This window comes from Galendromus occidentalis, unplaced genomic scaffold, assembly GCF_000255335.2.
Source record: "Galendromus occidentalis unplaced genomic scaffold, Mocc_1.1 scf7180000077476, whole genome shotgun sequence".
Lineage (NCBI taxonomy): Eukaryota > Metazoa > Arthropoda > Arachnida > Mesostigmata > Phytoseiidae > Galendromus > Galendromus occidentalis.
This window is the reverse complement of record NW_003805464.1, coordinates 790547-802423: the sequence shown is the minus strand read 5'-3', so window position 1 is coordinate 802423 and position 11877 is coordinate 790547. Positions and strand designations below refer to the sequence as shown.

At 51.0% G+C, this 11877-nt stretch overlaps 1 protein-coding gene across 1 annotated transcript; it reads left to right on the top strand.

The window, feature by feature from the left end:
- Positions 1-205: 205 nt before the first annotated feature.
- Positions 206-10474, top strand: LOC100901697 (rho GTPase-activating protein 4). Its single transcript, XM_029111933.1, has 22 exons — positions 206-224; positions 1926-2109; positions 3066-3153; positions 3287-3427; positions 3537-3664; positions 3805-4056; positions 4165-4276; positions 4407-4466; positions 4671-4763; positions 4928-5032; positions 5172-5501; positions 5608-5935; positions 6697-6802; positions 6903-7053; positions 7206-7374; positions 7519-7560; positions 7759-7939; positions 8067-8266; positions 8952-9083; positions 9227-9399; positions 9489-9868; positions 10027-10474. The coding sequence occupies exons 1-22, from the start codon at positions 206-208 to the stop codon at positions 10472-10474; spliced, it is 3822 nt and encodes a 1273-aa protein (XP_028967766.1).
- The last annotated feature ends 1403 nt before the right edge of the window (positions 10475-11877 follow it).

Below are 11877 nucleotides of genomic sequence, written 5' to 3'. Positions count from 1 at the left end.
CTCGGACAAAGCGATCGTCTGGCTGTGTGACATTCTTGGTCTCTGTCATCGCCCGGACGATATGCTGTGTAGAGAAAATCCTCGAGAACGTTCACGATCCCGTCGCTGACGTCGAGAACGCGGTCTCACGGGGAAAAAGTGCGTGTTCTGTGCGATGCCGATCCCGGCTTTCCTCCTGTCACAGTGTTTCACCACGGGGATCAGCATGACTCACATGGAAAAAGGTACGATCTTGGTCGCGTACTCTGCGGGCGTTCGGAGTCGGCTGCGGACACGCAAGCCGCCCCAGACTTCGATCTCCTGACTTTCGATCTTGACTAGACCACGGTGATAATTGTTTCCGTTCGAACGATCGAGGTCTCTGAAAGCACCTGAATATCACCCATCGTTCTCTGGACTATTCGGACGATTCTGGAAAATGAATCGAATATGGAGAACGACGACGAGCACAGCTGATTATCGCTCCGAAGAGCGAAACGCTCTCGGAAATCGAGTGCTTTTGAATACCTGCTGCCGACAATTCGACGATCTCTCTATGCTTCAATGGAAGCCCGTGGGGTGAACTCATCCGTTCGAGTGGAGGCAAGGCTCGTTTCGTCTGCCCGAATTTTCATGGCCTCATATCGATAGCGGGAATTATTGCCCCTCGTTGCAGAGTACGAAGCAAGACTCACAATGCGTATAGCCGGGAGCGAATCGTCGTCGTAATTTTTTGCGAGCATGCTTCTTCCGAACAGTCATGACTTTTGGTTGAGAGAGCTCTGAGAGGACGAATACACGCAGACTCTTACACAAAACGGTCGCTTACCCTACGACACTTGATTAGGTAAGCTAATTGACTGACCCTGGAAGAATGTTACGCCCGGCCTATGAAGGTAATTCGCATAGGAAAATACCGATGTCTGAGCTCTTCGAAACGCAGAAATCCTGGATTCTCCGAGCCGAAATCTCCTCGTACGGGAAGGCCGACCTCCCGCGAGGGACTCTGGAGCAATTTTCCTAATACATTGTTTGCTAGGCATGTGATCCGTTGTCTGAGAAGCGAGGTCTGCCACTGCCTTCTAGGAATTTTTCCACGGTGCGCAACGACTTTGACGTTATTGTACCGGTAGCCTCCGGCTGCACAGCTATCAGCCTCAACGATCGCTGCAATTCGAGACTTCCCGACTCAACGATCCCTCCAGTCCCTGGAGATTTATGCTCTCCGACGCGATGAAGTGCCGGGGAAATATCGTTCAAGCTCCGCGAGATCAAAAAAGCTCACCTCCCTTTCAATGAGGGAGGTTCCATTCTTCTCCGAAAAACCGCGCGCGATCGAAGAGTCGAGCGAAACACCTTATATGCGCATACACCCAATGCATAGGATCTTCCTGGAGCTGGAAAGCTCCGGAGGAGTAGCTGCCCAAGATGACGCGGCGAGCTCCCAGGACATGGGGAAGTTTTGATGAGGCTTCCCCATTGATACCCGCTCCCGCATTTATCGGAAAAACACATCGATCTTTTCCTCCCTCTGATCTACCCGAGCCTTCTCGAATCACCGTAGTAAAGGGAATGTTTTGTGAGAGAAGATGACGACGGCATCGATTTTTTCTGACGCTCGCGACTTTGTTCGAAAATAGTACCATGTGGTTAGAATGTAGGAACTGGAGGATGCGGGAAAATGATTCTCGCTGAATTTCGGCCAGCTTTCTTCTCAGACTCTACCGATGCTTCCCGCAGGCTTATAGAACGGCGCGGCGGGCGCCGTGCAGCATGTACAGAGCTGCTTCCGGGGTAGAAAATGCTCTGGATCCTCGAAGCTTGTTAGGGTAGAAGCTTCCTCGGGGTCGGCTCCACGCACAAGCTCGGGGAGGGAGGAATTATTCCGGAAAGTCCATGCGCGCGAAAAGAAGTTCCAATAAGAATTTTTCGAACCTTCTTCGCAGATATCCGCCAACAACTGCTCGATCAGCTGAGATGTCTGGACTACCGAATGGACATGCAGACCTCGATAGTCGTCGAAATCCAAGACTATTTCCGAAAACGCGCAGAGCTGGAGTCGGAGTATTCGAGACAATTGGACAAACTTGCGAAGCAACTCACCTTGCGACACAAAAACGAGAAGCCAAGGTGAGTATCTGTGATCGAGACGACCAATGCCCATTCTTGTGAATGGATCCCAGTTTCTTTGAGAATGTATCCGGTACGTCCCCATAAAAAGCTACAAGGCGTCTCAGCATGGAGCATCGTCTACCGATCCTGTGGAGTTCGAGTGACGATGGTGACGAGGAACTGTCAAGCGATTGATATCTCTATCTTCCGTTAATCGAGCGTTCCCCGCAGTGGAAATCGTCCAATCCTGGATTAAGCCGGCAAAGATCACGATGCTCGAGGAATATGGATTTCCTCCTCGAAGCGAAGGATGTAGGAGAGCAAGGAGGAAGAGCACCGGGAGAAACAAGTCCGCCGCGGAACTTGATATTTAATTACTTTCCACCTGTCTGTCTCGGGTGTCTGTCAACAAAGATCCCGGCGAGCCAAAGCTCCAGACTCCCCGCGAAAACATTCTGAGTTGCACGAGTTTTCTGACAACGTGATCATCCTCCGTTTCGGAGATCGCTCAGGCATGATCCTCCAGTCCGCTCCCCGGGCTCGCCTGTTGAGAGAGCTCTCTCGGAATTATGGCAGACAGTAAACAGATCTCTTCCACGATGACATTCGCATCTAATATAATGGCGTGTTCCGTATTCATCCCTCGCGACGGACTCTCGGATAAGATGAATTCTCATGCAGCAGGATGCGGCGAGAAATTCGAAAGAGGAAAGGATAGAAGAAGAGCACTCGGAAATCGAGTCTTTTTTCTGATTCGAAGTCCGCTATTCCCTCATTCTCGTCTTCGAACTCCATCTCTGCAGAAACTCTTGCATACCCGCAAAGGGGTAATAAAAGGAATAATCAGACTTCGCGATTCCGAACCATTCTAAAAACCGGAAAGGAGTCGACCTCCGAAGAGAGTTTCAGTCTCCCAGTATTCCAAGTCGGTAGGCGGCGACTGGGCCCAAGAATGAAGCTCTTCCTGATTTCAGGCGCGAGCAGTGGCATCTCTTCTCATCGTTCCAATGCTGGCAACAACTTATAAACACTACTCGAAAACAGAGCAGCGACCACGCAAAGGTTGTTGATTTTTTCTGTAGCCGCCAAGAAGCGCAACTCTCATTTATCAGGCTTCCGTTCTCCGTGCGAGTAAGGGAGCTTCATCGTTCTGAAGCCTCCCACCGGAGATTACCGGAGAGCGAATGTTTCACAGGTTGCCGAGGTGTACCAGTCGCACATGATAAGCCGACTGCAACACGTTGCCGAAGATCTCGCGCGGATCCATCGGAAATGTCGGACAATCGGAACGGATCAACATGAGGAACTCCTCAAAATTCTGCACGAACTCCATACGGTGAGGAAAAGCACTCGTTACGGGTCGTGGGGAAACGTCCACAACCTCGGCAAAACGCCGACGCCTCCGAATCTTGATCTAACGAATATTCGCTCATTTCTCGCATCAGACCATGAAAACCTACCACACATATCGAAGCATGGAGCAACAAGCGGCAACGAAACTCGCAGTAGTTGAATCGAATCGGGTGAAACTTGAACAGGGTCTTCCCAAAGACAAGGTTGACAAGTCTCGGAGGTAAAAATCTGCTTCTCCTTTTACTTATTCTCTGATGCCATACCCCCCCTCCTATTATTTATCACACTCTCGCTGGTGACAACAATGGCCTCGATGTGCATCTGGGGGGCGCCGATCTAACGAAGCGATAATGATATCAGATATCGACTCATCTGCAAAGAATGGCAAAAACGTTCAGACAAGCACGACGAAGCACGCATCAAGGCGCTCAAAGCGCGCAACGAGTACGTGCTCTGCATGGAAGCCGCGAACGCGGCCGTCCAGAAGTACTTCGTAGATGACCTTTCCGAGGTGATCGATGCCATGGATTTCGGTTTTCACACGTGCTTCTCGCGCACGATGCTCATGTACAACTCTACGTTAGACTGTTTGCAGCGATCTCTCGTAGGCAAGTACGGTTGCAGCTCTGGGCCATTGACAGTCAGTTGATCGCTGTTAATTCGATTTTGATTCCGAGTCCGGCTGCGCGGGTCGCTGAAAGTTTCTTTTCTCGCAGGCAGCCAAGAAGGAATGAAGAAATGTCTCGAAAGCCTGGACTCGCGAGCGGACAAACAAAAGTTTCTCGAATACAACAATGCAGCGTTCATGGCGCCAAAAAAATTCACATTCCAGGTGGGGTAATTTAGGTTTGGAAACCTCCGGATAGCACCGCTGTATCCGGAGGTCATGGCGCTGTGGCTCCGATTTTGTAACATGTTGTAGTTCTAAGCACGTGAAATCTCATAGAATGGAGCGTTTTCAGGCCCACAAAGGTGATCTGAGTGTGATCTCCACAAACGCGAACAATGCAGGAAATGTACAGGTGAGAGCAGTGAGCGCTTTCTTCAATCGTTGTCGGATACACGAACTGATTTCGAGTCGGAAATTCGATTTCGTCAATCAGTCCCGGAACATCGACCAAAGGCACCGTCCTTAGTGCCCGTCTCGGACTACGTAGGAGCAGGCTCCGATTGTTTCGGTTGTCGAAATCTCGCCTAAGGAAAAATCTCCCTTTCTCCTCCCTCAGGTGCAGGTAGACGACGCCATTCATGAAGAAATGGAGCAGCGTTTTCGACAGCTGCAAAAACGTCTCACGGATCTTAAAATTGAAAACGAGGAGGTACGTCCGAACTATAACTCCGCTTCTCCGTTTGGTCGGACACCGTCAGGCTGGATATGGTCCAGTACTAGATGATTCGAGCTCAGCAGACTTCCGAAAAACGAGTTCATGGGGGGACCCTGCAGCCGGCGGGCAACATAATGGAATTCGAATTCAAATTCCAGGTTTGGAAAACGCTAGAGACGGCGGAAAAGACTTTGATGGAGATGATTGAGTCGCGGGACTACGATGTTTCGCCGCATTTCGACTCGGATTCCGACCAGCCGGCGGTGAGTTATGTCCTTGTCCTTTCGTACGCACGTTCGCTGAATAACACGGGTACGGAAGCCAATCTGAAAGCATCCGGAGAGTTGAAAGAGTTCCCTCTTTCGGATGAGAATTCGCTGAGAGTTCCTTGCTCGTCGACAGGTGAATATCTTGAATTCTTCGGTGCCCTCGTGCGCAGCGCCGTATTCAATGGATCTGAAACCCACGTCTCCACTCAATGGAAATCTGATACCCCGACCGCCCGAAACAGTATCAATCAAACTCCGCGCCGACAAGCAAGAGACCGAAGATTTCTATTTGGAAAAGTTCCGGGAGTTCTCTATGCAAAACTCTGTCATTTCACGACTTCAAGCTCGAGCGGATTCGCTGAGCAGCGCCTTATCAAAAACTGTCACCGGTCTCGAACGAGCCAAGAGTAACGCCGCCTCATTCGGACCGAAAAGACCGCGCCGGAAACGCATCGGACGTCAGGTAAGCTCCGCGGAATGCAACGGAGAGATGTATTCGGAATTTCTCAAGGGAAACGCTCATAGCTCCTTTCGGTGAACGCCGCCTCTGATGGAAGCTTCCATTGCAGCCCATCACCGGCCAGCCGAGGTTATTCGGCGGCAGCTTGGAGGAATACGTCGATGCGACCGGCCATGAAATCCCTCTCGTGATCCGAAGTTGCGTACGAGTGATCAATCTATTCGGTCTGCATCATCAAGGAGTTTTCCGAGTATCCGGGTCACAAGTGGAGATAAACAATTTCCGCGAGTCTTTCGAACGCGGTGAAGATCCTCTGGCTGACGTGTCGGATGCCTCCGACATCAATTCCATCGCCGGCGTGCTCAAACTCTACCTCAGAGAGCTGCGGGAACCCCTATTTCCCATTTTCTACTTCGACCAGCTCATGGAAATCAGCCGTAAGTTGGTAACACTTCCTCCTCACTTTCTCTCTCCCTCTAGATCGGGATTCGCGCGTCGGCACTTTCATCTCAGGAGCAAACTCAATACGGACGCGGTATGACCCGGGGCCGGAATTGCTTATGGACGGATTTTTTTCTCGAGACCTTCCCTCAGAGCCGAGTGCGACTGCGGGTATTCGCGGACGGAGATCCATGCCGAGCTTACTCTTTTCAATTCGAGTGAGGGGCGCGGAATCCGACTTTCAAGCAGCCGTCGAGACCCGAGTTTTCCGGTTCTGCTGCCTCAGAGAAGGAGAGAGACTCGACATGCTCGAATTGAATAGAAGAAACGCTTTGAGAGCCAGACCGGCTGTTTTCCCGTCCTTGTTTCAAATGCGGTTGGAAATTAGTCGCAAAGTCTTGGAATTCATTTAATCAAGTCTCTGAGCTCTTCAAGGTTCAACGAATCCTAGCTAGAAGATCTCTTTTGCATAGTATTGACTACCTCCTTCAAGCAGGCAGACGGTAGGGCGCGTGGGCAGCCGGCCGGCCCGTGTGCGATCCAGTGCATTCTCTTTATGGGAACAGCGGCGAGTCTCGAACCAGGATCGCTGTGATCTCGGGGCATGGCTGCAGAGAGAATTTTGCGACGCTTCGCTCCTAGACTCGTGAGCCTAGCCGCGGGAATAATCTCGTTCTCGTTTACCGCAAGCTCCGTTATTTGGGGGTCACTGGCGACGCAGTAGTTCACCAACTCATCGTTCCTCCAATTTTCGCAGAACTAAGCTCAAAGAAAGAGTTCATTGCGAAAGTGAAGGATGTCGTTCGCAACTTACCGAGACCGGTTTTCGTAGTTCTGCGATACGTATTTGCATTTTTAAATCAGTGAGTACACTTTTGAACCTCTATGATCGATTAGCACGATTTTCTGTCTGAGAAATTATCCACCCTGCTTCCCGTTGCTGACTCCTCTCTCGCCGTACAGTCTATCGGAATTTAGTGACGAGAACATGATGGATCCGTGGAACTTGGCCATCTGTTTCGGACCTTCTTTGCTACCGATACCCGAAGACAAGAATCCAGTTCAGTTCCAACCTCTCGTTAATGAGCTCATCAAAGGATTAATCGTATATCAGGTGGGAATTCAGGATCAAGCGAAGCCCCGCTGGTCCTTATCGTGCGTCGTGTGCGGCGACTACGAAGTCTACGCGTCGATTCCCGATCGGATTAACACGGATTCTTCGAATGAAACAATTTACTTTGTGACGATAAGGCTTCCGGCTTACAGGAAGAGATCTTCCCTGATTCGGACGGCGGCACTCTATACGAGAAATACATAAGTTCCGATCAACCACCGTTCGATCTGGAGTTGGACGTGCCGCCATCAGATGACTCGCAGAATATCTCAACTCTCCTCACCGATGAAGACGAGGCAGAAGTCGATGGACCCGCCGATGGTATGGAGCGGAAACGAATTTTCTCGAGTAGCTCCGACGAGAGTTCCCTTAGCGACCTATGGTGCAGCTTCGTCGATAAATCGTCTTTACGGCTGTTCTCGGCCGCAGTCGAGCTCTTCTCTTACACCAAGCTCCGAATTACAGATCTAGTCAACGAGCCCGGGATCTCAATTCAGCTTTTTGGAAGTGAGTCTGAATCTTATCTCCGTATGCGAGAGAATATTTGCATGGCTAAGAGAATTTATCGGAAAAAAACGCTCGGAGAATCGCTCGAGGATCTCGGGCAGCTGTTCGGGGCTCTTGAGACAATGAAGGTCGAACGAAAGATCCCTCCGCGTGGACTCTGGTCACGAGGGATTCGAATCGCATTCTCTATTTCTTCAGAAGAGGAAAGCATGGACGCTGTGGCTCTCTACGATTTCGTGCCACGAACACCGAGGGAACTCGCGTTCCGGCGTGGCGATGCCCTCCATATACATTGTCAAGTTTCCTCCGAATGGTGGAGAGGTTCATGCAGAGGCCAGGAAGGTCTCATTCCCGACAATTTCATCATGCTCAACTTGAGGTGGGTCCGTGGAGAGTCTCGCATCGTATGGGTGGGGCTGTTGCCGAGCCCCGGGGTTTTTTCATTAGGTCCCCTCCCACATTGTTGTACGCTGGAGCTAGAGAAAAAATAAGCTTCTATCCTGCAGAGAATGGGAACGCGACAAGCTCTCTCAGGAGCGGCGAATGTCTTCTACCTCGTCGGAGAGTTTGAGTTCATCGGGGGTGTCCCCACAACGGCAGGCGTCGGAGTCGCTTCATCCTTCGCCGAACCGGAGTCATTCCCCGCCACCATTGTCGTTAACGGATCCACGGGGTCGCCGAAGGTCCCTAAGCCCAACCTCACTCGGTACGCTCGCGGCGCTCAAGGACCGCGACAGCTCAAGTAGACTTTAATCGTATTGCATCGGAGTTATTGAAGCGATGCAATTATTTTGTGTTGAACCAGCGTTTCGCTCGCTTCATACCCGAATCATTAGACTTCTCGGCCGAGGCCGGGACAGAGTGTCCCAGCCGTTGACATTAATGCCCTGCATGGTCAGAGATTCTTCATAGCAGCAGTAATCGGAATTCAGCTTTCTCTGTATTATTGATTTGCCCGTAGGCAAAGCGACTTCGTAGACCGTAGCGTGAATATTGATCGACGCGAACATACTCCAAGATATTTCCCCAGTTTCGATATTTTTGATTTATTTCAATTGGACATGAGCCCGAACTCACTGTAGTACTGTGATTTCTCTCGCGAGAGCATTCTACGATCACGAAACCGCCTCACCGTGCACCACCCGCTTCATTTCCCGAACTTCGAGCCAGCTCGCAATGAGCTGGGTTTGAGAGGAATAAAATCCATTATTAAAATATGATTTCATTTGGTTCCTTTTTTCCGTGTTCTAACACCGGTGGTCGTTCGCTAACAACGAGAGCAGTGACGTGGAATCGTTCTTGACCGGGTTTGGACGGAGCTCGGAGTAAGTTCGTACGAATGTGTGGTGACTGGAGTTTCTAACACCGGGGGCATGATCTTCTGCTTCCAGGCGGACTCAAACTGCATCAGTACCATACACAGATGGCGTCCCTAAAGTGGAAGTTGCGGCCATCGACGAGTGTGAACGATGCTCTAGAAACGACGTCGTCATCGTCTCTCGAAGACGTTTCCGCGTTGACAGGTAGGAGTGCGCCGGCCAAGGAGCCCGAATCTTTCCCGTTGTTCCGCTCCGCCTTTTCTGATGGAGGTTTCCCCAATTCTATCGATTACCCTCGCGAGAGTTTGATCCTGACTTCTGACTCATGAATTCGTTTTGCGTATTAGGCGCTGTATCTAAGCTTCGCAGACAGAGTCCTCTGTACGCGCGGCACTCTCCGATGTTCCAACGGCGACCCGATGAAATCGATTCGAATTCAACCTCTGATCTCGCCAAAGATCTTTCAGAGGCTTTGCACTCCATCAGCACTCTCTCTATCGAGCACAGCGACTACGCCGAGGTCAGTCATCAATCCGAGTGTCGCAACGTCACAGAGTTCGAGAGTTTCTATCGATCGATTTCTATAACAGGCTCGATTCGAATCCGCAGAGACCTCCATCGCCTCCTCACTCGGCTGGATTGGCGGCCCCACCTATAGTTTCGCTTTTAGCGAGTTCGCCCCTAAGTGGCCCCCCGTCATTGCCGAGTCTTGTGGGGTCCCTTGGATCACCAGGCGTGGCGATAAAGAGAGATGCCCCTGATTTAGTCCAGGATCTTCCTCCAACAACTTCAGGCACGTCGAGCGGAGGTGAAGAATCCGACGCTTCTTCGACCTCGCCTCAGCTGCTGCCTCAACGGTCCATCTCCCCGCTGCTGTCCAAAAGAAACTCGCTTCTGTCCACAGAACCTCCTACATCGTCACTTCATCTTACGACCGCTGAGCGGTTCGCGCTCACCAACCAGTGCACCATGCGGAAGGGCTCTCCCAGGTGAGTGAGCGAACTTTTCCTCCCGTACGCGTACCTTTCCCCCCCCAAACGAGTCCCTATCGAGAAGAATCTGTCTCGATCCATCATGATGATCCAGGGACCTCGGATTTGCCGAAGAGGTAGTGCCTCGATAACCTTGTTCAATTCTCCCCGTATAGACCGAGTCCTCGCAGCGAGCACGGAGTTGTTACCGTGAGCTCATCAACCTCATCATCGCCGGGAGTGCCAATGCCTCCCCCGATTTTCTCCTCCGCTTCAAGCAAGCAATCTCGTCGCAGTTCCTGCGGAACGTTGTCGCCTCTCTCAGCCACAATTCCAGCATCGGTGCAGAAACTCAAAAGGATGTTCACCGAGCCCGAGAAGCAGCCTGCACAGCTGAGCCCCAAGCCGCCGATTAAAGCAAAGCCATCGGCCTTACTGAACCGGCGGTCACATCCACTCTCACCACGCGCAACTCCCCCCGACAGCCCTGGCGTCTCGTCCGTCGAATCTTCTAATGCTGCTGTTAACACTGCTTTATCGTCAGCTTCAACATCCCCATCATCATCATCACCGTCTTCCGCTCAAGCCTCTCAATTGCGGGAATACAAACAGACTTATTGTTGAATACGTGTGTTCAACTCTATGTACAGCTCTCTCAGGTTCTGTTCCACTTGGATCGTATCGCTCCTATGCTGTCGTCGAAACCATAGGTCAAGTGAGCTTCCCCGAACACTCGGGCCGTCAAGGGGAGCTTCCCGGGTCCTGTGTCCCGCGCTTCGCTTGTTGAACACAAATAGATCAGGGTAGCTCCTCTATGCATGACAGTCTGATTTTGACTCCAGTAGTTTTTGAAGTGGAGTTTCAAGCTTCGTCATTTCACATGCGCGTTGCACCTACCGCGCAGATCCAACCAGGGACGACGAGTCGTCGTGAGATATACAGGCTGTGTTTGACCATGTTCTGGAATTCGCCATTCTTCTCTCGCGGAGCGCCTGACTTCCTATAGCTGCTCCCTGCGTTCCCCGATCAACGAGGGAAGGCTCATAGCGACTTTCCACGGGAAATAAGCGTATGGATGAGTTCAGTCCAAGTTCGGCCGGAGAGCCGCACGTCCGCGAAACCCGACTTCCCCAGTACCGATTTTCCACATGAAATCATCTCCTTTGTCCCGGTCGCTGGATTGATCCGGGCCCATCCGAGGCAGATTTCTCCAGAGACCGTTTTTCGGAATCGAATGCGACCTCCGTCGGATTCTTGATGTTAAGAATCTTTCTCGGCTCTATGTCGCCCATTCTCCTATTATTCTTTTCGACGATCTTGACCATCTGACACCCTGTCAGATGCTTGGCGCACTCTCACTTTTATCGCGGGAACCCGATTAATGCAATCCCTGTCCATTGTAAGGAACGTGCGCCGCCAAAATATTTCATCGCCGTCGACGACAGCTATATTCTCGATCATTCTTGACTGGTAGGAATTAATAGTTTCTAACTTAGCGACACTTGCAAAGCTTGCCAATCCAAGCGTAAGCTGAAGCGCCTACGAACTGGTACCATGTTCAGAACTCAGCCTTCCGTAGCCGTTTCATTCGCTCTACCGACATAAGCTCCTTGGAACTGATTGGAGTGGGGAGGACATCTCGAGGGAGGTCGATGCGGAAAAGTGGGGAACTCTCTCGATATGCGTGGCTCCCATCTCAAGGGGCTTACTGTCGGTCGGATGAGGATGGAAAAACTTACTCAAGGCCGTGGAATGTTGTAAAAACATGAATTAGTATCGAAGAAGGAGCCGTCGACAGAGTTGATGATGCCGATGGTAATAGTGAATTTTAATACATCATCCATGGAATCAACAGCGACATATATCACGATAGAACAATCGGCATGTGAGGATGAACCGAAGGATATTTGATATAAGTGGGGATCTCCCATATTTATACTCGGTTCTCAACGCGTCTGACGATGCACTTGATGCTTAACGAGCGCATATACCCATGTCACGTCGTTGATCATAGGTGAGGAAAATCG